Source organism: Oncorhynchus kisutch, linkage group LG2 (genome assembly GCF_002021735.2).
Source record: "Oncorhynchus kisutch isolate 150728-3 linkage group LG2, Okis_V2, whole genome shotgun sequence".
Classification (NCBI taxonomy): domain Eukaryota; kingdom Metazoa; phylum Chordata; class Actinopteri; order Salmoniformes; family Salmonidae; genus Oncorhynchus; species Oncorhynchus kisutch.
Window position 1 is genome coordinate 71,370,095 of NC_034175.2, and position 24,763 is coordinate 71,394,857.

Below are 24,763 nucleotides of genomic sequence, written 5' to 3' on the forward strand. Positions count from 1 at the left end.
CACCACACGGTAGGACCAGACCAGACACCACATGGTAGGACCAGACACCACATGGTAGGACCAGTTCAGACACCACACGGTAGGACCAGACACCACACAGTAGGACCAGACTAGACAACACATGGTAGGACCAGTTCAGACACCACACGGTAGGACCAGACACCACACAGTAGGACCAGACTAGACAACACATGGTAGGACCAGACCAGGCACCACACGGTAGGACCAGACACCACAAGGTAGAACAAGTCCAGACACCACACGATAGGACCAGACACCACACGGGAGGACCAGACCAGACACCACACGGGAGGACCAGACCAGACACCACACGGGAGGACCAGACCAGACACCACACGGGAGGTCCAGACCAGACACCACACGGTAGAACCAGACGATAATTTTTTGTGTGAGTGCACAAAAGCTCATTTAAAAAAAAATCCTCCATGAACTGTAGGCCCCCTAGTTTACATTTTCTGGTAGTTGATTTCAGGCCTGTAGGTCTAATCTTTTCATTGTCTGTTGTGGTCTATTTGAGTCCTCCTGGCCAAGTAAATAGCATTCTTCTTTTGCAATGTCCATGTAACACATGCCCTACAAAAGGCTTTTCCACTACTCCAACACTGCTTTTTTTTATGTGAACATGTGTGACTTTCTGTGAGAGATTGAGATTGAGGGAACAGCAACTTTCTAGCAGCTATGACAAGGTCAAGATTGAAGGTGTGCGAGAGGTTGTGACTGTTTCAGTATACAGGGTCCCATAGAATCAGTGACAAGCAGCAGCTAGTGACCACGGGCAAAGACCATGAAAAAAACAAACATGAACAGAGCCCTTATAAAAATGTTTTTTTTAAATGTAATACAATATAAAAGCTCAATTTACAGCAGTTATGCATTGTTACATACACGTACTATGATTATAAAGCATGTAGGGTTCAAGGGAAGACTTCTTGATGAATCTGATATTACTATTTAGGGTTCATGTAACTACATGTTACAAGTCTTAGTCTATCTTATTTTTATATATTGCAACTAACTGCAAAATGTCACTTAGAAAAAGAAAAAGCAACAGAATATAATGTTTTTTGTTGTTGTAGATAAGCCTGCCGTATCCTGCCATTTATGTGAAAATAATTGAATATATTTCAAAACATTTGTGAACATTATTGAAAAACGGAACTGTATGTAGTGGATCATTTATTTGTGGACAAATTGGTGGCTCAAATGAAAGGAAAAGCTTGTAAACTTGCAGATGAAATCCCTGCACATACCAATGATGCTCAATCCCTCAGCAACGCTTTCCTATGTGGACGGCTGAACTGCCAAACATTCTGCAAATGCACATTTTTCTTAATACTTGTTGTACAGTACAGCAACAACAAAACAAATACACCCTTAGTTTGGGTTTTAGGAAGATGTGTGTCTGCTCTCCAAAAAGAGTAGACTAAAGGGAGAGACTGATGCTAGCTCTGCCTCTGAGGTCTGTGTCAAACACACTGGACTGATTTCTACAGGTTCAGAGTTCACAGTTTAAAAGATGGCTGTGTCTTCCTCTTGACAGTAGCCTGAGGTCAGCACCACATTGTCCAGCCCAATCTCTCCCCCAACTCCATTCCCACGTTCAGCTTCAAAGAGGATCTGGAGAATGACAGCAAAGATGTTGATTAGATGTTTTGGAAATTGTGACTTGTGCGGTGTATTTTGTTCCCTTCGACAGTGGCCATATTTGGCAAGTGTGGTGATTAAATGAACGACATTGAGCTGGTAAATCCGGTATTCACAGAACATACACCGGCGCCATTCGAGTCCTTTATCATTCTAGGTGTTTGGAATGGAATGGTGACTCACATATTCTGGGTCCTGGTTCTTCCAGGCTACAGTGAGCAGTTCTGTCTGCCAATCCTGACTCCGGCTGTGGCTCCGTTCCCACACAAGTCCGGTGCTGTTGTTCAACAGCACCCGCAGCGTGCCCACATGGCTGCCCATCACGCGGTAGTTGAAGGTGAGGCAGAAGCCTCCCTGCTGGGCCCGGTCACTGAGGAGCAGCTTTAGCCTGGCCTGGTCCTTCTTCTCTCCCAGAAGACCACTCATAGCCATGTAGTACTCCATACCTGGGGGTTAGGGACCAGGGAATGGACACAGGTTGGTCACTGATAGTCATTAACGTATGACTAACAGCTATTCGGGAATACATAGATTAAGCACAGCAAAGAGCAACTTCTGGAAGATAGATTCAGACAATCATTTGAACAATAGAGGATTTACCTTATCGGTCATTGTATGAAATTACATGGCAAATATAGAAGGTAAATACTATTTATGCCCAATTAATAGTATAATTTGTACCATTTTCATGGTAGGACACGCTCCAGTCAAAGCTATCGTCCTTGTCTTGCACCCACTCACACACACCCTGATCGAAGTTGCAGTCCATGAAGAACTCTGGAAGGCACAGTCAGATGTCAACAATTCACAGGGATTATGAAGGTAAGGTTACCCACATTATGTTAACAAGTAAAGCAAGGATTACCTTCCTGTCCTGGAGCTATTTCGATCTCTTTGACATCCGTTGCAGGACCAAATACTGACTCAAAGTCCTCTGGAACTGATTTGGGAGACAGATAACTCTTTTAAGATAAGGTACATAAAATGTCAAAATAATGTACTTAACTTTTGCAAAAAGCACAAAAAAAGAAAGACATGACATTCAAACAGGATATCAACAGCCTTGATTATTGTTTATGTAAAACATTGTCTAAGCAGATCATTTAATTTACTTAATAATATAGCTCTATTTTAGTTACAAGCATTCTTCTGAAGATATGTGATTCCTGAAAATCTTCCAGATGATTATGCAGTTGAGAGATTTCCCCTCATAAAACAAAAGCCAGTAAGGGGCTTTTTACCCTGCAAGTGGAAGCCTGCCCTGCTGCCATTCATCTGTCAGAATGGTGCATTTTAACCGTAGGATATTAAAACTGAAGCATCTTAAAGCTCTCCCAACAAACTTCCCCCTTCACCGAGTTTCCCTAGACAACCAGATGTATGCAACTTTGTTAATTGAACCCTGACCAGCCAGAGGGGGCTGGTGTTTGAGGAGGTAATGACAGACTCTCTCTTTCAAGGACTCTGTTTGCTGAACAGCTGTTCTGAGGGATGATAACACACGTCTCTGCAAGCACAGGGAGATCTGTGTGTATCCTGAGGCGCTCACATGGCGGCGGACTAAAATTAATCCCTGGAGCTGTTGGATGTCTCAGGGCCTGTCTCCTCTTGCCTTCAGAGTCGTCCTGCCGAAAGATCAGGCTACTGTCAGACTTGTTTCCCATAAAGAGATCAACAGTAGTGGTGAGCGGTATCCTTGTTACTGTCTCACTGAGAGGTATACCATCACACAAGTGATCCTTTGCCCACCCTCGTATGGGTTTTGATCGTAAGATGCAGAGCCAATAATTCTAGCTATTTTGGCCCAAATCTCCATTTAGGAGAAATAAGTAGACCTGTGCCAACATTGCGACGACCAGACGCTCTTGGACTATGAGAGAAAACCTAGTCAGATTAAGTTCTCTGGGGTGATCCATGTCTCCGTCAGGGACAAAACATTAGACTGCAGAGACACCTTTATGTGTACGTGTGTTTTATACCAAGAGCTAAGCATCTTCTTATTTCTAAACAAAATGACTGATTTGGCATGAGAGGCTTATTTTATTGCTTTTATGCATGCTTGCCTGATTATACTCATATCTATGCTGTCTTCATGCTTGCTTTTCAACCTTCAGTTTCAGCACATGGCCAGAGAAGGAGAAGGTTAGAGAAGTTGTCATGTGTGACAGTTTGACTGATGGCCTCAACCGGTAGTCAGCACTTATGTTTGCACAGCAGTTTTTCCTGTCTTTAGTCTCCCTTGAAAAGGTCAATGGCAAATGACAGGGGCAAAACAGAATACTGTTTCAAACACTAGAACCAGATCTGTTTTGATGACATCAACCAAAATGCATAGAGCGTATTGAACTACATGCAGCATTAAACTGTATCTTAGTTAAACTTCCTCTTGCTACATCTTATTTAGAACAGGAGGTAACACAGTAAGAACTATTCTAATGTGTTGATGGCACCTCCTCTAACCACATTAGCTATTTATACCTTTACAAGGTTTGAATATGTATTTGCAGCATGTGAATCTAATATGTGAAACAGAGGCCGTTCTCTGCTTACTGATAAGGAATCTTTCATGTTGAGCCATAGATCTACTCAGTGCATTGAACATGAAGCAACAGGCTGAATCATGACACACAGGTCCAAGGGCTTGAAACATACTTTTTTTAATTGTGGAATGGTACTCCTCAAGCTAATGCTGCCTGACAGGCTGCCACCATGCTACAGCTTTGATAGAAGTAAGGGACTCAATCCAGCCAATTAGTCCAGCTAACTAAACCAGCCTGATGGTCTGGGGATAGAAGCTATTGACCAGTCTGTTCGTTTTAGCCATGATGCTCCTGTACTGCCCATGTCTGAATGATGGAAACAGGGAGACCAGGCTGGTTGCTGAGGTCCCTGATGATCTTCTTGGCCTTCCTGTGACACCTGGCGTTGTAGGTGTCCTGGAGGGCAGGCAGTGAGCACCCAATGGTGCGTTCGGCTGAGCGTACCGCCTTCTGTAGAGCCTTGCGGTCAGCGGTGGTGGAGTGGCTGTACCAGGTTGTGATGCAGCCCGACAGTATGATCTCGATGGTGCTCCTGTAGACTACTGTGACGGCCTTCGGGACAGGGCACATTTCTTCAGCCACCTGGGGTTAAAGAGTCACTGTCGTGCCTTCTTCACCACAGTGTCCGTATGGTTTGACAATTTCAGCTCCTTGGAGATCTGTACACCGAGGAACTTGACGTCTTTACGGCGGCCCCTGTTGATGAGGATGAGGACATGCCTAGCCTGGTTGCCAACATTGACAGAGAGGTTGTTTACAGTGGCTTGCAAAAGTATTCACCCCCCCGGGATTTTTTTCAATTTTGTTGCCTTACAACCTGGAATTAAAATAGATTTTTGGAGGGGTTTGTGTCATTTGACTTATATAACATGCCTACCACTTTGAGATGCAAAATATTTTTTATTGTGAAACATAACTATTCACCCCACCCAAAGTCAATACTTTGTGGAGCCACCTTTTGCAGCAATTTTACAGCTGCAAGTCTCTTGGGGTACGTCTCTATAAGCTTGGCACATCTAGCAACTGGGATTTTTGCCCATTCTTCAAGGCAAAACTGCTCCATCTCCTTCAAGTTGGATGGGTTCTGCTGGTTTACAGCAATCTTTAAGTCACACTACAGATTCCCAATTGGATTGAGGTCTGGGCTTTGACTAGGCCATTCCAAGCCATTTAAATGTTTCCCCTTAAAACACTCGAGTGTTGCTTTAGTAGTATGCTTAGGGTCATTATCCTGCTGGAAGGGGAACCTCGGTCCCAGTCTCAAATCTCTGGAAGACTGAAACCGGTTTCCCTCAATAATTTCCCTGTATTTAGCACCATCCATCATTCCTTCAATTCTGACCAGTTTCCCATTCCCTGCTGATGAAAAACATCCCCACAGCATGATGCTGCCACCACCATGCTTCACTGTGGGGATGGTTTTCTCGGGGTAACGAGAGGTGTTGGATTTACGCCAGACATAGCATTTTCCTTGATGGCCAAAAAGCTCAATTTTAGCCTCATCTGACCAGAGTACCTACTTCCATATGTTTGGGGAGTCTCCCACATACCTTTTGGTGAACACCAAATGTGTTTGCTTATTTCTGTCATTACGCAATGGCCTTTTTCTGGCCACTCTTCCGTAAAGCCCAGCTCTGTGGGAATGTATGGCTTAAAGTGGTCCTATGGACAGATACTCCAATCTCCGCTGTGAAGCTTTGCAGCTCCTTCAGGGTTATCTTTGGTCTCTTTGTTGCCTCTCTGATTAATGCCCTCCTTGCCTGGTCTGTGAGATTTGGTGGGCAGCCCTCTCTTGGCAGGTTTGTTGTGGTGCCATATTCTTTTCATTTTTAAAATAATGTATTTAATAGTGCTCTGTGGGATGTTCAAAGTTTCAGATTTTTTTTTATAACCCAACCCTGATCTGTACTTCCCCACAACTTTGTCCATGACCTGTTTGGAGAGCTCCTTGGTCTTCGTGGTGCCGCTTGCTTGGTGGTGCCCCTTGCTTAGTGGTGTTGCAGACTCTGGGGCCTTTCAGAACAGGTGTACACTGAGATCATGTGACACTTAGATTGGACACAGGTGGACCTTATTTAACTAATTATGTGACTTCTGAAGGTAATTGGTTGCACCAGATCTTATTTAGGGTCTTCACAGCAAAACGGGTGAATACATACAGTACATACATACACACCACTTTCAGTTTTTTATTTTTTATTTTACTCTTTGAAACAAGTGATTTTTTTTCATTTCGCTTCACCAATTTAGACTATGTTGTGTATTGGAACTGTGTGAGGCCACGTAGTCGTGGGTATACAGGAGGGGCCTGAGGAAGCACCCTTGTGGGGCACCCGTGTTGAGGATCAGCATGGAGGAGATAATGTTGCCTTCCTTCACCACCTGGGGGCGGCCCGTCAGGAAGTCCAGGACAAAGTTGCAGAAGGAGGAGTTCAGTCCCAGGGCTATGAGCTTTGTGGTGAGCTTAGAGGGCACTATGGTATTGAAAGCTGAGCTGTAGTCTATGAACAGCATCCTTACATGCGCATTCCTCTTGTCCAGGTGGGTGAAGTCAGTGGGCAGTGCAATGGCGATTGCGTCGACTGTGGTTCTTTGACTAGCCTCACGAAGCACCTCATTTTATTTTTTTATTTTTTTTATTTTTTTTTACCTTTATTTAACCAGGTAGGCTAGTTGAGAACACCTTTATTTAACCAGGTAGGCTAGTTGAGAACACCTTTATTTAACCAGGTAGGCTAGTTGAGAACAAGTTCTCATTTGCAACTGCGACCTGGCCAAGATAAAGCATAGCAGTGTGAGCAGACAACAAAGAGTTACACATGGAGTAAACAATTAACAAGTCAATAACACAGTAGAAAACAAAGGGGAGTCTATATACAATGTGTGCAGAAGGCATGAGGAGGTAGGCAAATAATTACAATTTTGCAGATTAACACTGGAGTGATGAATGATCAGATGGTCATGTACAGGTAGAGATATTGGTGTGCAAAAGAGCAGAAAAGTAAATAAATAAAACAGTATGGGGATGAGGTAGGTGAAAAAGGGTGGACTATTTACCAATAGTCTACGTACAGCTGCAGCGATCGGTTAGCTGCTCAGATAGCTGATGTTTGAAGTTGGTGAGGGAGATAAAAGTCTCCAACTTCAGCGATTTTTGCAATTCGTTCCAGTCACAGGCAGCAGAGTACTGGAACGAAAGGCGGCCAAATGAGGTGTTGGCTTTAGGGATGATCAGTGAGATACACCTGCTGGAGCGCGTGCTACGGATGGGTGTTGCCATCGTGACCAGTGAGCTGAGATAAGGCGGAGCTTTACCTAGCATGGACTTGTAGATGACCTGGAGCCAGTGGGTCTGGCGACGAATATGTAGCGAGGGCCAGCCGACTAGAGCATACAAGTCGCAGATGATGATGGAAGTGTTGGTCAGTAGTCATTCAGTTCAGTTACTTTTCCTTTGATAATGGACATCTTGAAGCAGGTTTGGAATAATGGCCTGAGCTAGAAATGTCTGAACACAAAAGCTAGCTGGTCTGCACATGTTCTGAGGGTGCGGCTAGGGATATCATCTGGGCCGGCAGCCTTGTGCGGTTCTTTCCTCGGCAGCTCAAAGTCATTTTGATCGAAGTGGGAGAAAAAATGTGTTTTTCTCCTCGTCCGGTAGGGCAGCGTTGGTGACCTCAATTTGATTGTGATAGTTAGAAGCCCCTGCCACATACGCCTCGTGTCCGACCCGCTGAATTGCTCCTCCACTTTGTCCCTATACTTGTGCCTCGCCATCTTGATCGATCTGCGTAGCTATTATTTGCACCGTTTAACCATACTATTCTCCCCGGCCACCTTGGCTTGTTTAGAAGCAGCATCTCTCTCCTTTAGTTTCCTGACAAGGCTGCCATCAATCCGTGGGTTTTTGATTTGGATCGTTTTTGAAAGACACCATCGGAATTACATCATGCTTTTTTTTAGATGAATCCAGTGACTGTGTCGGCTTATTCATTGATGTTATCCCCAGAGGTGACACGGAACATATTCCAGTCCACATGATCAAAACAGTCAATCTTTTTATCGTAATTCAGGAGCACTGTTCTCAAATTCGAAAATGAATGCTGTCTCCAGGTACTCAGTTTCCAGTTTGTTCTGGGTCCAATGAAGATCCTTGAGAGCATTTTTGATGTCGGTGGGATCCACACAGCCATGGAGATAATCCCTAAGACCTCTCTTGGAAGGTAAAAAAATGGCTGCAATAAACTACCAAGTATTTCAAGTCTGGAGAGCAGAAACTCACAAGTTCCTGTCTGTGTTCCCAGTCACACCACTTATTATTCTCTCTTCTTGCCAGAGAGAACTCCCTTCCTATCCTCTTGATGAACTGTATAACCCACTGGTTGTATTCATGGGTTGCATGTTTCGTCACAGTATTGTTTTGATCATTAGTTTTGGACTGATGCCCAACTGAGCATTCTACTCAACGCATCTTCAGTGACTGCTGATGAAGATGTAGACTGCTGATGAAGATGTAGACTGCTGATGAAGATGTAGACTGCTGATGAAGATGTAGACTGCTGATGAAGCTGCAGACTGCTGATGAAGATGTAGACTGCTGATGAAGATGTAGACTGCTGATGAAGATGTAGACTGCTGATGAAGATGTAATCAAAAGTGCATTGTAGTGTCATGGAAATACAATGGCATTCAAAAGGAGGCAAACAAATAGCAGAAAAACCTTTGTCATCATTTTAATACCACCAATTTAACTTTATATGCAGTATAACGTTAGCTAGCTAGATAAGATTGAGGGGAAGCCACTGGATTTGAGCTAGTTAATGTTAGCATTGCAAGCTATTTTTCACAAACTTTGCTAGCTACTGACAACATTGCCATCTGTCATTTGACAACATGATAAGGTTTGTAAAGTTGTTTCCTACTAAATATTTGACTACTTTAGCAATGTCATCGCACTAACCCTGTGACCATCCATCTCCGAACTTTGCGTAGTTATGTGTTTGAAGTTGTCCTGTATAGTGTCCTGTATAGGTCATCTACAAGTCCATGCTAGGTAAAGCTTCGCCTTATCTCAGTTCACTGGTCACGATGGCAACACCCACCCGTAGCACACGCTCCAGCAGGTGTATTTCACTGATCATCCCTAAAGCCAACACCTCATTTGGCCGCCTTTCGTTCCAGTTCTCTGCTGCCTGTGACTGGAACAAATTGCAAAAATCGCTGAAGTTGGAGACTTTTATCTCCCTCACCAACTTCAAACATCTGCTATCTGAGCAGCTAACCGATCGCTGCAGCTGTACATAGTCTATCGGTAAATAGCCCACCCAATTTTACCTACCTCATCCCCATACTGTTTTTATTTATTTACTTTTCTGCTCTTTTGCACACCAATATCTCTACCTGTACATGACCATCTGATCATTTATCACTCCAGTGTTAATCTGCAAAATTGTAATTATTCGCCTACCTCCTCATGCCTTTTGCACACAATGTATATAGACTCTTTTTTTCTACTGTGTTATTGACTGGTTAATTGTTTACTCCATGTGTAACTCTGTGTTGTCTGTTCACACTGCTATGCTTTATCTTGGCCAGAACTTGTTCTCAACTTGTCTACCTGGTTAAATAAAGGTGAAATAAATAAAAAATAAAAAATGTGGGGGCATAGAAAATGTGTAACCATCCTAAATTTAACAGGGTGAAGACAACCGTATGTACAGAATCACAAATGATTGAAACAACTGAGTTATTTTATTTCTGAATAACTACGAGAGCTGCACATTACCACAGCAGTAATGGTGTACGAACTTCCATATTATCAGTGTTGGAATAATCCGATTTGGGACCACCCACGATGGCAATAAATAGGTGGATTAGTGGGAAAGAGTTAGAGGGGAATAAGGCTTACTGAAAACATCTCCTCTTGAATTAAGCTTGTTGTCCACATCTGTCTCCTCCTCATCTTCCTCTTCTTCCTCCTCCCCTACATCAGTAAAGCCCACCTGGCCCACCTCCTCTGAGCCACCCATATAGGTCTCCCCGGCATAGTCGAAGGGCTGCAAGTGGATCTGAGGGGGGACGGTCACCTTGGGCTTGGGGATGACGTTCTTGATCTGCTCTTTGTCCAGCTTCCCTGGCAGCCTCACTGGGGACTCTGGGATAGCTGCAGGAAGAAGAACCATGTCATACATCTGGAACTACAGAGGTGGAATCTGATGCAATTATACAAGAGTTTAGGTGTACATTCTGGGGTTACACCGCCATTATAGATTATAAAGCCATTCTAGATTATAAAACCATTATAGATTATAAAACCATTATGGATTATAAAACCATTATGGATTATGAAGACATTGTGGAATATAAAGACATTATAGATTATAAAGACATTATAGATTATAAAGCCATTTCAGAATATAAAGCCATTATAGATTCTGGAACTATTATAGATCATAAAGACATTATAGATTATAAAACCATTATAGATTATAAAGACGACATAGGATATAAAGCCATTATAGATGATGAAACTATTATAGATCATAAAGACATTATAGATTATAAAGACAACATAGGATATAAAGACAATTGACAAAACATATGTCAGACAGTATATCACTGTAATTTGTTGTTAATAATGTTCCTTGTTCATTGAGATACACACATTTGCTTATGTGTAAACATGTTTTCATAGACAGATGAGCATAGAGGGTAGGACGATAAACAGGAATATCATACTCCATGCATGGGAAGCATGACAGCCAGACTCAGCCATATACAGTGCATTCGGAAAGTATTCAGACCCCTTGACTTTTTCCACATCAATTGACACACAATACCCCATAATGACAAAGCAAAAACAGGTTTTAGAAATGTTTGCTAATGTATAAAAAAAAAACGGAAAAACCTTATTTACATATTTACACATTTAGTATTCAGAGATTTTGCTATTTTTTGAATGTATTTTATTTATTTCACCTTTATTTAACCAGGTAGGCTAGTTGAGAACACCTTTATTTAACCAGGTAGGCTAGTTGAGAACACCTTTATTTAACCAGGTAGGCTAGTTGAGAACACCTTTATTTAACCAGGTAGGCTAGTTGAGAACACCTTTATTTAACCAGGTAGGGAAGTTGAGAACACCTTTATTTAACCAGGTAGGCTAGTTGAGAACACCTTTATTTAACCAGGTAGGCTAGTTGAGAACACCTTTATTTAACCAGGTAGGCTAGTTGAGAACACCTTTATTTAACCAGGTAGGCTAGTTGAGAACACCTTTATTTAACCAGGTAGGCTAGTTGAGAACACCTTTACTTAACCAGGTAGGCTAGTTGAGAACACTTTTATTTAACCAGGCAGGCTAGTTGAGAACACCTTTACTTAACCAGGTAGGCTAGTTGAGAACACCTTTATTTAACCAGGTAGGCTAGTTGAGAACACCTTTATTTAACCAGGTAGGCTAGTTGAGAACACCTTTATTTAACCAGGTAGGCTAGTTGAGAACACCTTTATTTAACCAGGGAGGCTAGTTGAGAACACCTTTATTTAACCAGGTAGGCTAGTTGAGAACACCTTTATTTAACCAGGTAGGCTAGTTGAGAACACCTTTATTTACCCAGGTAGGCTAGTTGAGAACACCTTTATTTACCCAGGTAGGCTAGTTGAGAACACCTTTATTTAACCAGGTAGGCTAGTTGAGAACACCTTTATTTAACCAGGTAGGCCAGTTGAGAACACCTTTATTTAACCAGGTAGGCCAGTTGAGAACACCTTTATTTAACCAGGTAGGCTAGTTGAGAACACCTTTATTTAACCAGGTAGGCTAGTTGAGAACACCTTTATTTAACCAGGTAGGCTAGTTGAGAACACCTTTATTTAACCAGGTAGGCTAGTTGAGAACACCTTTATTTAACCAGGTAGGCTAGTTGAGAACACCTTTATTTAACCAGGTAGGCTAGTTGAGAACACCTTTATTGAACCAGGTAGGCCAGTTGAGAACACCTTTATTTAACCAGGTAGGCCAGTTGAGAACACCTTTATTTAACCAGGTAGGCTAGTTGAGAACACCTTTATTTAACCAGGTAGGCTAGTTGAGAACACCTTTATTTAACCAGGTAGGCTAGTTGAGAACACCTTTATTTAACCAGGTAGGCTAGTTGAGAACACCTTATTTAACCAGGTAGGCTAGTTGAGAACACCTTTATTTAACCAGGTAGGCTAGTTGAGAACACCTTTATTTAACAGGTAGGCTAGTTGAGAACACCTTTATTTAACCAGGTAGGCTAGTTGAGAACACCTTTATTTTAACCAGGTAGGCTAGTTGAGAAACACCTTTATTTAACCAGGTAGGCTAGTTGAGAACACCTTTATTTAACCAGGTAGGCTAGTTGAGAACACCTTTATTTAACCAGGTAGGCTAGTTGAGAACACCTTTATTTAACCAGGTAGGCTAGTTGAGAACACCTTTATTTAACCAGGTAGGCTAGTTGAGAACACCTTATTTAACCAGGTAGGCTAGTTGAGAACACCTTTATTTAACCAGGTAGGCTAGTTGAGAACACCTTTATTTAACCAGGTAGGCTAGTTGAGAACACCTTTATTTAACCAGGTAGGCTAGTTGAGAACACCTTTATTTAACCAGGTAGGCTAGTTGAGAACACCTTTATTTAACCAGGTAGGCTAGTTGAGAACACCTTTATTTAACCAGGTAGGCTAGTTGAGAACACCTTTATTTAACCAGGTAGGCTAGTTGAGAACACCTTTATTTAACCAGGTAGGCTAGTTGAGAACACCTTTATTTAACCAGGTAGGCTAGTTGAGAACACCTTTATTTAACCAGGTAGGCTAGTTGAGAACACCTTTATTTAACCAGGTAGGCTAGTTGAGAACACCTTTATTTAACCAGGTAGGCTAGTTGAGAACACCTTTATTTAACCAGGTAGGCTAGTTGAGAACACCTTTATTTAACCAGGTAGGGCTAGTTGAGAACACCTTTATTTAACCAGGTAGGCTAGTTGAGAACACCTTATTTAACCAGGTAGGCTAGTTGAGAACACCTTTATTTAACCAGGTAGGGAACCTACGTAGTTGAGAAACCCTTTATTTAACCAGGTAGGCTAGTTGAGAACACCTTTATTTAACCAGGTAGGCTAGTTGAGAACACCTTTATTTAACCAGGTAGGCTAGTTGAGAACACCTTTATTTAACCAGGTAGGCTAGTTGAGAACACCTTTATTTAACCAGGTAGGCTAGTTGAGAACACCTTTATTAACCAGGTAGGCTAGTTGAGAACACCTTTATTTAACCAGGTAGGCAAGTTGAGAACACCTTTATTTAACCAGGTAGGCTAGTTGAGAACACCTTTATTTAACCAGGTAGGCTAGTTGAGAACACCTTTATTTAACCAGGTAGGCTAGTTGAGAACACCTTATTTAACCAGGTAGGCTAGTTGAGAACACCTTTATTTAACCAGGTAGGCTAGTTGAGAACACCTTTATTTAACCAGGTAGGCTAGTTGAGAACACCTTTATTTAACCAGGTAGGCTAGTTGAGAACACCTTTATTTAAGCAGGTAGGCTAGTTGAGAACACCTTTATTTAACCAGGTAGGCAAGTTGAGAACACCTTTATTTAACCAGGTAGGCCAGTTGAGAACAAGTTCTCATTTACAATTGCGACCTGGCCAAGATAAAGCAAAGCAGTTCGACAGATACAATGACACAGAGTTACACATGGAGTAAAACAAACATACAGTCAATAATACAGTATAAACAAGTCTATATACGATGTGAGCAAATGAGGTGAGAAGGGAGGTAAAGGCAAAAAAAAGGCCATGGTGGCAAAGTAAATACAATATAGCAAGTAAAACACTGGAATGGTAGATTTGCAATGGAAGAATGTGCAAAGTAGAAATAAAAATAATGGGGTGCAAAGGAGCAAAATAAATAAATCAATTAAATACAGTAGGGAAAGAGGTAGTTGTTTGGGCTAAATTATAGGTGGGCTATGTACAGGTGCAGTAATCTGTGAGCTGCTCTGACAGTTGGTGCTTAAAGCTAGTGAGGGAGATAAGTGTTTCCAGTTTCAGAGATTTTTGTAGTTCGTTCCAGTCATTGGCAGCAGAGAACTGGAAGGAGAGGCGGCCAAAGAAAGAATTGGGTTTGGGGGTGACTAGAGAGATATACCTGCTGGAGCGTGTGCTACAGGTGGGAGATGCTATGGTGACCAGCGAGCTGAGATAAGGGGGGACTTTACCTAGCAGGGTCTTGTAGATGACATGGAGCCAGTGGGTTTTGCTATGAGACTCAATTGAGCTCAGGTGCATCCTGGTTCCATTGATCATCCTTGAGATGTTTCTACATCTTGATTGGAGTCCAAATGTGGTAAATTCAATTGATTGGACATGAACACAGTGGCCTCCATCATTCTTAAATGGAAGAAGTTTGGAACCACCAATACTCGTCTTAGAGCTGGCCGCCCGGCCAAACTGAGCAATCAGGGGAGAAGGGCCTTTGTCAGGGAGGTGACCAAGAACCCGATGGTCACTCTGACAGAGCTCCAGAGTTCCTCTGTAGAGATGGGAGAACCTTCCAGAAGGACAACCATCTCTGCAGCACTCTACCAATCAGGCATTTATGGTAGAGTTCCCAGACGGAAGCCACTCCTCAGTAAAAGGCCCGCTTGGAGTTGCCAAAAGGCACCTAAAGACTCTCAGACCATGAGAAACAAGATTCTCTGGTCTGATGAAACCAAGATTGAACTATTTACACTAAATGCCAAGCGTCACGTCTGGAGGAAACCTGGCACCATCCCTATGGTGAAGCATGGTGGTGGCAGCATTATGCTGTGGGGACGTTTTTCAGCGGCACGGACTGGGAGACTTGTCAGGAACGGAGCAAAGTACAGAGAGATTGTTAATGAAAACGTGCTCCAGAGAGAACCATAAGCACACAGCCAAGACAACGCAGGAGTGGCTTCGGGACAAGTCTTTTAATGTCTTGAACCCAATCGAACATCTCTGGAGAGACCTGAAAATAGCTGTGCAGCGACACTCTCCATCCAACCTGACAGCGCTTGACCGGATCTGCAGAGAAGAATGGGAGAAACTCCCCAAATACAGGTGTGCCAAGCTTGTAGAGTCATACCCAAGAAGCCTCAAGGCTGTAATTGCTGCCAAAGGTGCTTCAACAAAGTACTGAGTAAAAGGTCTGAATATTTATGTAAATGTGATATTTCAGTTTTAATTTGTTATACATTTGGAAAAAAAATTATGTAACGCCTGTTTTTGCCTTGTCATTATGAGGTATTGGGTGTAGATTGATGAGGAACACAAACAATGTCATATATGTTAGAATAAGGCTGTAATGTAACAAAATGTGTAAAAAGTCAAGGGATCTGAACACTTTTCCGAATGCACTGTATCCTGTATCTAATTTACTGCTCTATGTACATCATTTTAAAGTCTGAAATGGTTTCATGCTGAGTTCTACATGGCAGAACAAGCTGTGTGTGGTGGGGACAGAACCTAGCCTTGAACCATGGGAGAGGGAGGGGGTTTCACAAAGCAAGATGGTAGGCGGCGAACAGATGAAGTGGAAAACCTTGTTGCATTCCATACACATCTCACCATTTAGGAAATGATCATATGAACTGCCTTTGTCTCCCTGGTCCCACGAGCTTTGATAATAGGGGTTGACTACAAAAAAATATAAAGGCATTTTCGTTTACACAAAGCCCTGAGGTATTGTTGCACCTATCATGTCACCTAGGCAACATAATCTACTACCTGGTTCAGAGAGTGCACAGTGGCTCTCCTGTTCGCAGGCAGACAGGCAGACAGACAGACAGACAGACAGACAGACAGACAGACAGACAGACAGACAGACAGACAGGCAGGCAGGCAGACAGACATGCCTATCCTTTCCTCTGTCCTTCAGATGGCTGGGGTCAGATATTTACACAGGTGTGATTTGAATCAGGGCCTCTCCCTAAGTAACATCTGTAGAGTGCAGAGGTTCTCTGCAAATGGGAAACTGGCTTTGGCAGTGCTCATGTTTGCTGATGCTTTTAAGAGCACAGATGAAATATGCAATTGTAAAATCACTAAGAGGGATTTATTTTAACATTTATTTAACTAGGCAAGTCAGTTAAAGAACACATTCTTATTTACATTGACGGCCTACATATAAGAGCTGAATATAGTGTATGCAGTCTGGAAAATCAACACTGTCCGAATTGGCCCCCTTGCACATCACATTTTCCAGGAAATAGATTTCACTCTCAGAATGTTTTGATGATTGATGAATAGTAAATATTTTCAGGTCTCACCAGAGCATTCAAAACCACTGCCACGGAAGCCTTGCTTGCACTTGCACTTGTAGGATCCCTGAGTGTTCAGACAGACTGCGCGGTGGCTGCACTTGTGTGTGTTGGCGGCACACTCGTCATTGTCTGAAAACGAAATGAGATGATTTGATTAGCTGATCTCCTCACAGAATGATTAATCCCAAAATGTGTTGTATATATGAAATGATTGTATACCTTACCTACACAGTCATATTTGCCATTGATATACTTCAGGTCATAGCCATTCTGACACTTGCAGTAGTAGCTACCAAACGTATTGACACACTGCCTGTTGTATGGGCACAGGTTCTTCCCTGTTACACATTCATCAATATCTAAAGGCAAAGGAAGGGAAGAAAGAGGCTGAACATGAAATGAATGACTTCACTTATTTATTCTCCATTGTAGTGAAGGGTTAATATTTGGATCAATGTAAACCATTCCTTACTGACACTTAAGTTTAGCAAAACAATGGACACGTGTGTGTGTGAAGACAGGCTCCTCCCACTCAAATCAAGCAGTTTTGTGGGAAGAAACGCTACCCATTTTAACCCACATCACTACCCAATTTGACCTACATCGCTACCCCATTTTAACCCACATCACTACCCCATTTTAACCCACATCACTACCCCATGTTAACCCACATCACTACCCCATTTTAACCCACATCACTATCCCTTGTTAACCTACATCACTACCCCATTTTAACCTACATCACTACCCCATTTGAACCCACAACACTACCCCATTTTAACCTGCATCACTACCCCACATCACTACCCCATTTTAACCCACATCACTACCCGATGTTAACCCACATCACTACCCCATTTTAACCCACATCACTACCCCATTTTAACCCACATCACTACCCCACATCACTACCCCATTTTAACCCACAATCACTACCCCATTTTAACCTACAGGCTGCTACAGATGATTAAGTTCTTATGCGAGAAGCCTTGCGACAGAGCAGGAATGTGAAACCACAGAATGAGATTTACAAATAAGAGTTTTACAAATCTCTAAGAAGTCCACACTTTCTATTGTGTGCAGCACTTAATGATCTATGAGGTGGAGAGATCCAGTAAGGACCGGTTTGAACTCCTCACGAAGTGATATGGTGTCAGGGTCGGTGGTCCAAGGTCATGGTACTCACCCACACAGGTTCTCTGGTCTGGCCCTAACTGCAACCGTGCAGACGGGCAGAGACAATGGATCTCCCCCTGTACATCCTCACAGCCATATTGACAGTGAGCCAGGGAGCACGTCCTGGAGTCTACACACACACACACACACACACACACACACACACACACACACACACACACACACACACACACACACACACACACACACACACACACACACACACACACACACACACACACACACACACACACACACACACACACAATAGTGAACTTCTTATTGAACACTAAAGGTTCTGTGTAGAACATTTAGAACTAACAGTGATATATCAGAGTGAATAGCAGCACTAACAGTCAGGGTTACAGTTTCCTCTAGCACTAACAGTCAGGGTTACAGTTTCCTCTAGCAGGTACAGTCAGGGTTACAGTTTCCTCTAGCAGGTACAGTCAGGGTTACAGTTTCCTCTAGCAGGTACAGTCAGGGTTACAGTTTCCTCTAGCAGGTACAGTCAGGGTTACAGTTTCCTCTAGCAGGTACAGTCAGGGTTACAGTTTCCTCTAGCAGGTACAGTCAGGGGTGCAGTTTCCTCTAGCAGGTACAGTCAGGGTTACAGTTTCCTCTAGCAGGTACAGTCAGGGTTACAGTTTCCTCTAGCAGGTACAGTCAGGGGTACAGTTTCCTCTAGCAGGTACAGTCAGGGGTGCAGTTTCCTCTAGCAGGTACAGTCAGGGTTACAGTTTCCTCTAGCAGGTACAGTCAGGGGTGCAGTTTCCTCTAGCAGGTACAGTCAGGGTTACAGTTTCCTCTAGCAGGTACAGTCAGGGTTACAGTTTCCTCTAGCAGGTACAGTCAGGGGTACAGTTTCCTCTAGCAGGTACAGTCAGGGTTACAGTTTCCTCTAGCAGGTACAGTCAGGGTTACAGTTTTCCCTATCAGATACAGTCAGGGTTACAGTTTCCCCTAGCAGGTACAGTCAGGGTTACAGTTTCCTCTAGCAGGTACAGTCAGGGTTACAGTTTCCTCTAGCAGGTACAGTCAGGGTTACAGTTTCCTCTAGCATGTACAGTCAGGGTTACAGTTTCCTCTAGCAGGTACAGTCAGGGTTACAATTTCCCCTAGCATGTACAGTCAAGGTTACAGTTTCCACTAGCAGGTACAGTCAGGGTTACAGTTTCCTCTAGCATGTACAGTCAGGGTTACAGTTTCCTCTAGCATGTACAGTCAAGGTTACAGTTTCCACTAGCAGGTACAGTCAGGGTTACAGTTTCCTCTAGCACTAACAGTCAGGGGTACAGTTTCCACTCACTGGTACAGGAGCCATCAGGCATCAGAGTGTATCCGTTGAGGCAGTAACAGATGTAGCTGCCGTGGGTGTTCATACAGCGATGCTCACAGGGGCGAGGCTTCAGGCCACACTCATTCAGGTCTGAACAGAGAGACAGTCAATCCTCCGTTATGTACTTCAGGGACATGTATGTATGGCTATAGGTATCATCTGGACATCAGAAAGGATGCACTGGGGTGCTTCTCTAAATCTATGATGGTTTCCCTGAATCATAATGCTTGAATATTGTCCCACGGACGTCGTACCTTACCTAGTTCCAGGGCCAACATATTGTATACATTTTGGGTTTCTCCAGATGAACTATTCTACATTGGCAGAAAATGATTTGTTTTGCTATCTAAATATTGGGGTATCAAGTGATCTATCAGGGGCTTGTGGAATAGAGAGGGAAAATGACTGCAAATCTGAGCTTCATGTTGTTCTCTATCAAGAGACCACTTTGACTCGCATTCCATTGACCGTAGTCACCCTACTGACCTTGATTGCACATCTTTCCGGTGTATCCTGGGTAACACTTGCATTTGTTGGGGCCAGCACACTCTCCGTGCTTGCAACCATGTTCACACTGAGCTGATAAAGTGTTTAAAGGAGAGACATAGAGGCAGCAGCGGGAACAATAAGAAGGGTTAAACTGGTTACCTGAAACAACACAGTGGCTATGCCAGTTTTACTATCCCTGAGGTAATTTAGTCCACGTTTCTTCTGCTGCAGGAAAATACTCTGCCGCAAAGAAAGACAAACGGGAAAACCCGTTATATTGTGGAGAACAAACTTTAGTTTTTCATTCATTAAATACTGTATCTATTTACAGTATGTGATATTTTCAATCAGAGAAAGTTACATAGAACAAGTTAAATTGATGACCAGAGCAATACAAAGACAATTGTACAGTACATCTCAACCAAACTTAACCATATATAGTACATCTCAACCAAACTTAACCATATATAGTACATCTCAACCAAACTTAACCATATATAGTACATCTCAACCAAACTTAACCACATACAGTACATCTCAACCAAACGTAACCACATACAGTACACCTCAACCAAACTTAACCATATATAGTACCTCAACCAAACTTAACCATATATAGTACCTCAACCAAACTTAACCATATATAGTACCTCAACCAAACTTAACCATATATAGTACATCTCAACCAAACTTAACCACATACAGTACATCTCAACCAAACGTAACCACATACAGTACATCTCAACCAAACGTAAACACAAGTTGTTTTGTTGAAATACTTACCTTCACACTGTCCCTTGCTGTTCTTTCTCCAGCCATAGCAACACGCCAGTCTCCTGCCATAGCCACACACACCTGGTTGGCCACCGGTGGGGACTTGTCTGCGGTGCCTGTACAGTTAAAGGACGCACAAGGACACACCAGGACACACCAGGACACACAAGGACACACAAGGAAACACCAGGACACACAAGGACACACAAGGACACACCAGGACACACCAGGACACACAAGGACACACAAGGACACACCAGGACACACAAGGACACACAAGGACACACCAGGACACACAAGGACACACAAGGACACACCAGGACACACAAGGAAACACAAGGACACACCAGGACACACAAGGACACACAAGGACACACAAGGACACACAAGGACACACCAGGACACACCAGGACACACAAGGAAACACCAGGACACACCAGGACACACAAGGAAACACAAGGACACACAAGGACACACCAGGACACACCAGGACACACCAGGACACACAAGGAAACACCAGGACACACCAGGACACACAAGGAAACACAAGGACACACAAGGACACACCAGGACACACAAGGAAACACCAGGACACACAAGGAAACACAAGGACACACAAGGACACACAAGGACACACAAGGACACACCAGGACACACAAGGAAACACCAGGACACACAAGGAAACACAAGGACACACCAGGACACACAAGGAAACACCAGGACACACCAGGACACACAAGGAAACACCAAGACACACCAGGACACACAAGGACACACAAGGACACACCAGGACACACAAGGACACACAAGGACACTCCAGGACACACAAGGAAACACAAGGACACACCAGGACACACAAGGACACACAAGGAAACACAAGGACACACCAGGACACACCAGGACACACCAGGACACACCAGGACACACAAGGAAACACCAGGACACACCAGGACACACAAGGAAACACAAGGACACACAAGGACACACCAGGACACACCAGGACACACCAGGACACACAAGGAAACACCAGGACACACCAGGACACACAAGGAAACACAAGGACACACAAGGACACACCAGGACACACAAGGAAACACCAGGACACACCAGGACACACCAGGACACAATAGGACACACAAGGACACACAAGGAAACACAAGGAAACACAAGGACACACAAGGGCACACAAGGACACACAAGGACGCACAAGGAAACACAAGGACACACAAGGGCACACAAGGACACACAAGGACACACCAGGACACAATAGGACACACAAGGAAACACAAGGACACACAAGGACACACAAGGACATAGGTGACACACATCTCTATCTACCCTGTCAAATCTCTGCATGAATTGGTCTCCATTCCTTGACGGACAGTTGAATGTTAGTTGATTGACTACAGCTTCTTGATTAAGAATAATACAATTGGTGAGTAAAATTTTATCATAATAGGTTGTTTGATAATTATTTTACAAGTGATCGCAGAAGAAAACAAATGGCCAAATGAATGTACACAAGTTGCAGTAAATATTCTGCAAATAGAGGAGATAATTATATCCCTAAACATGTCCCATGTGCTTTTTGTTGACAATCAACTTCGACAACCAAAGCCTCATTTAGTCTTCCCAAACGCAGACCTGCAGACATCCTGGCTAATTATACCAAGTTCCCCGTTGGTTCCCACATATTGGGAGAAAAGGGAGCCTCCCTCCTATTTGGGAGAAAGGGAGGTAAATGGCATGTTACGCTCTATACTTCTACTTCATCAGTTACTCCTTAGAGTCCTTACGTGTTACATGAATACCTCAAGCAGGAACCTATTTCCTCCAATTTCATGACCCCCCCCCCCCCCCCCCCCCCCCCCCTCCATCTGATCACACGTAACGTTGTTCCCACTGACTGTCAACAAGTCAACACTTTGGAAATAATGTCCATATGATTGCATTGCACGTGTGTTTTAAACTGTAAATTAGATCTGCTACTTCCCCTTTCATAGCAGAAAAACTTAAGCTTTTGAAAAGCAGATCTGGCTGGGGAAACATTTCTGATCTGAATCAAATCTATGTCTTATAGTTGCTACACATTATCTGGTGAGTCCTCTAGCCTCTGACCTCTAACCTCTAGCGCAGTGCCAAACTCAAATGTTCCAGATGTTTGCATGGCTTCCTAAATGCAGCCCCTGGCTCCAAGGGGTCTGGAGAAATCTGAGTCCTGTTACAAATCAATCAGAACAGCCCACAGGAGGAGAGGGCCAGGGGCCACATAGTGTGACAGCTGTCCTTCAGTGATTAATAGTTACCATGTCAGGAGCAACATTTAGCTGACACAGCCTCCATACTTCACAGAGTCCCTGGCCAAGGCACAGACAGCCTGACAGTACTTGCATGGCAACAAAACAACCCCTTTTCCCCATGTACATATTGAAATATAAAATTTTAGTAGGATGTAATAGTAGGATTTAAACAATGACATGTCTGTGATTGTCATGAGCTAAACTGAGTCTCTCTGGGCAGTGTTTGCTAAATGACTAACGTGTGTGTGTCACATGTCTTATGAGCACGGCTACTGGTGATGGGTATTCAGTATGAGCCGACTGCTTTTACTGTCAAAGTAACCACCCATAATGCATTTACAACACGTACAACACTCAGCTGTGTCTGGCCAGAGTGTTAGCTAGTAGCTGTTAGGAGAGTTAGCTAGGGATGCAACAATTGCTTTGGAATGGAATGTCCAGACTGAATCCTTTACTATCTAGAATGAATCCTACCAATAAACACAGAGTTTTACACCTGCTGCAGGCTTCAAAGTGAATGGATACAATAACAAAAGTATGAACTACAGTACATTGCTTGACCATTACTTCATACAGTATGTCTTTGAGGATCATTTCCTACAGCGGTCTTGATTGATTGCTCACTAACCTGTTGGCGTCGGCACTCCCAGGGGGAGCGTAGAACAGGAAGAGAAGTACAACGATCCAGCTGAGGGGATTCATGTCTCTGACTGGGTACAGCTCACGTTGTCTCTCTCTCTCTCTCCCCTCTAGTACGTAGACCACTCGCTCTCTCTCTCTCTCTCTCTCTCTCTCTCTCTCTCTCTCTCTCTCGCTCTCTCTCTCCCCTCTAGTACGTAGACCACTCGCTCTCTCTCTCTCTCTCTCTCTCTCTCTCTCTCTCTCTCTCTCTCCTCTCTAGTACGTAGACCTCTCTCTCTCTCCCCTCTAGTACGTAGACTCTCTCTCTCTCTCTCTCTCTCTCTCTCTCTCTCTCTCTCTCTCTCTCTCTCCCCTCTAGTACGTAGACCACTCGCTCTCTCTCTCTCTCTCTCTCTCTCTCTCTCTCTCTCTCCTCTCTAGTACGTAGACCTCTCTCTCTCTCCCCTCTAGTACGTAGACCTCTCTCTCTCTCTCCTCTCTAGTACGTAGACCTCTCTCTCTCTCTCTCTCCCCTCTAGTACGTAGACCTCTCTCTCTCTCTCTCTCTCTCTCTCTCTCTCTCTCTCTCTCTCTCTCTCTCTCTCTCTCTCTCTCTCTCTCTCTCTCTCTCTCGCTCTCTCTCTCCCCTCTAGTACGTAGACCTCTCTCTCTCTCTCTCTCTCTCTCTCTCTCTCTCTCTCTCTCTCTCTCTCTCTCTCTCTCTCTCTCTCTCTCTCTCTCTCTCGCTCTCTCTCTCCCCTCTAGTACGTAGACCACTCGCTCTCTCTCTCTCTCTCTCTCTCTCTCTCTCTCTCCTCTCTAGTACGTAGACCTCTCTCTCTCTCCCCTCTAGTACGTAGACCTCTCTCTCTCTCTCCTCTCTAGTACGTAGACCTCTCTCTCTCTCTCTCTCCCCTCTAGTACGTAGACCTCTCTCTCTCTCTCTCTCTCTCTCTCTCTCTCGCTCTCTCTCTCTCTCTCTCTCTCTCTCTCTCTCTCTCTCTCTCTATCTCCCCTCTAGTACGTAGACCTCTCTCTCTCTCTCTCTCTCTCTCCCCTCTAGTACGTAGACCTCTTGCTCTCTCTCTCTCTCTCTCTCTCTCTCTCTCCCCTCTAGTACGTAGACCTCTCTCTCTCTCTCTCTCTCTCTCTCTCTCCTCTCTAGTACGTAGACCTCTCGCTCTCTCTCTCTCTCTCTCTCTCTAGTACGTAGACCTCTCGCTCTCTCTCTCTCTCTCTCTCTCTCTCTCTCTCTCTCTCTCTCTCTCTCTCTTTCTTTCTCGCTCTTTTTCACTCTCCTGATAGCAGTCTCTGTGATCTGAGGCCCATATGTCAGGTCCCCCCCCTCTCTCTCTCTCTCTCTCTCTCTCTCTCTCTCTTTCTTTCTCGCTCTTTTTCACTCTCCTGATAGCAGTCTCTGTGATCTGAGGCCCATATGTCAGGTCCCCCCCTCTCTCTCTCTTCCTCCCACTCTCGCTCTCTTTCTCTCTCTTGAAATTCCAGAGGTAGGTTGCCATTACAATGAGTCGCACTGGGGTC

At 43.8% G+C, this 24,763-nt stretch overlaps 1 protein-coding gene across 1 annotated transcript; it reads right to left on the reverse strand.

Moving 5' to 3' along the window:
* Window positions 1–831: 831 nt before the first annotated feature.
* LOC109903353 (epidermal growth factor-like protein 6) lies at window positions 832–23,431 on the reverse strand. The gene is made up of 12 exons (XM_020499996.2): window positions 23,232–23,431; window positions 20,313–20,419; window positions 19,527–19,619; window positions 19,011–19,130; window positions 17,712–17,831; window positions 16,750–16,884; window positions 16,532–16,654; window positions 10,114–10,368; window positions 2,531–2,605; window positions 2,347–2,442; window positions 1,849–2,111; window positions 832–1,638 (listed from the first exon to the last, which is right to left on the reverse strand). Exons 1-12 carry the CDS (start codon window positions 23,303–23,305, stop codon window positions 1,531–1,533), a joined length of 1,569 nt encoding a protein of 522 aa, XP_020355585.1. The 5' UTR covers window positions 23,306–23,431; the 3' UTR covers window positions 832–1,530.
* Window positions 23,432–24,763: the final 1,332 nt, after the last annotated feature.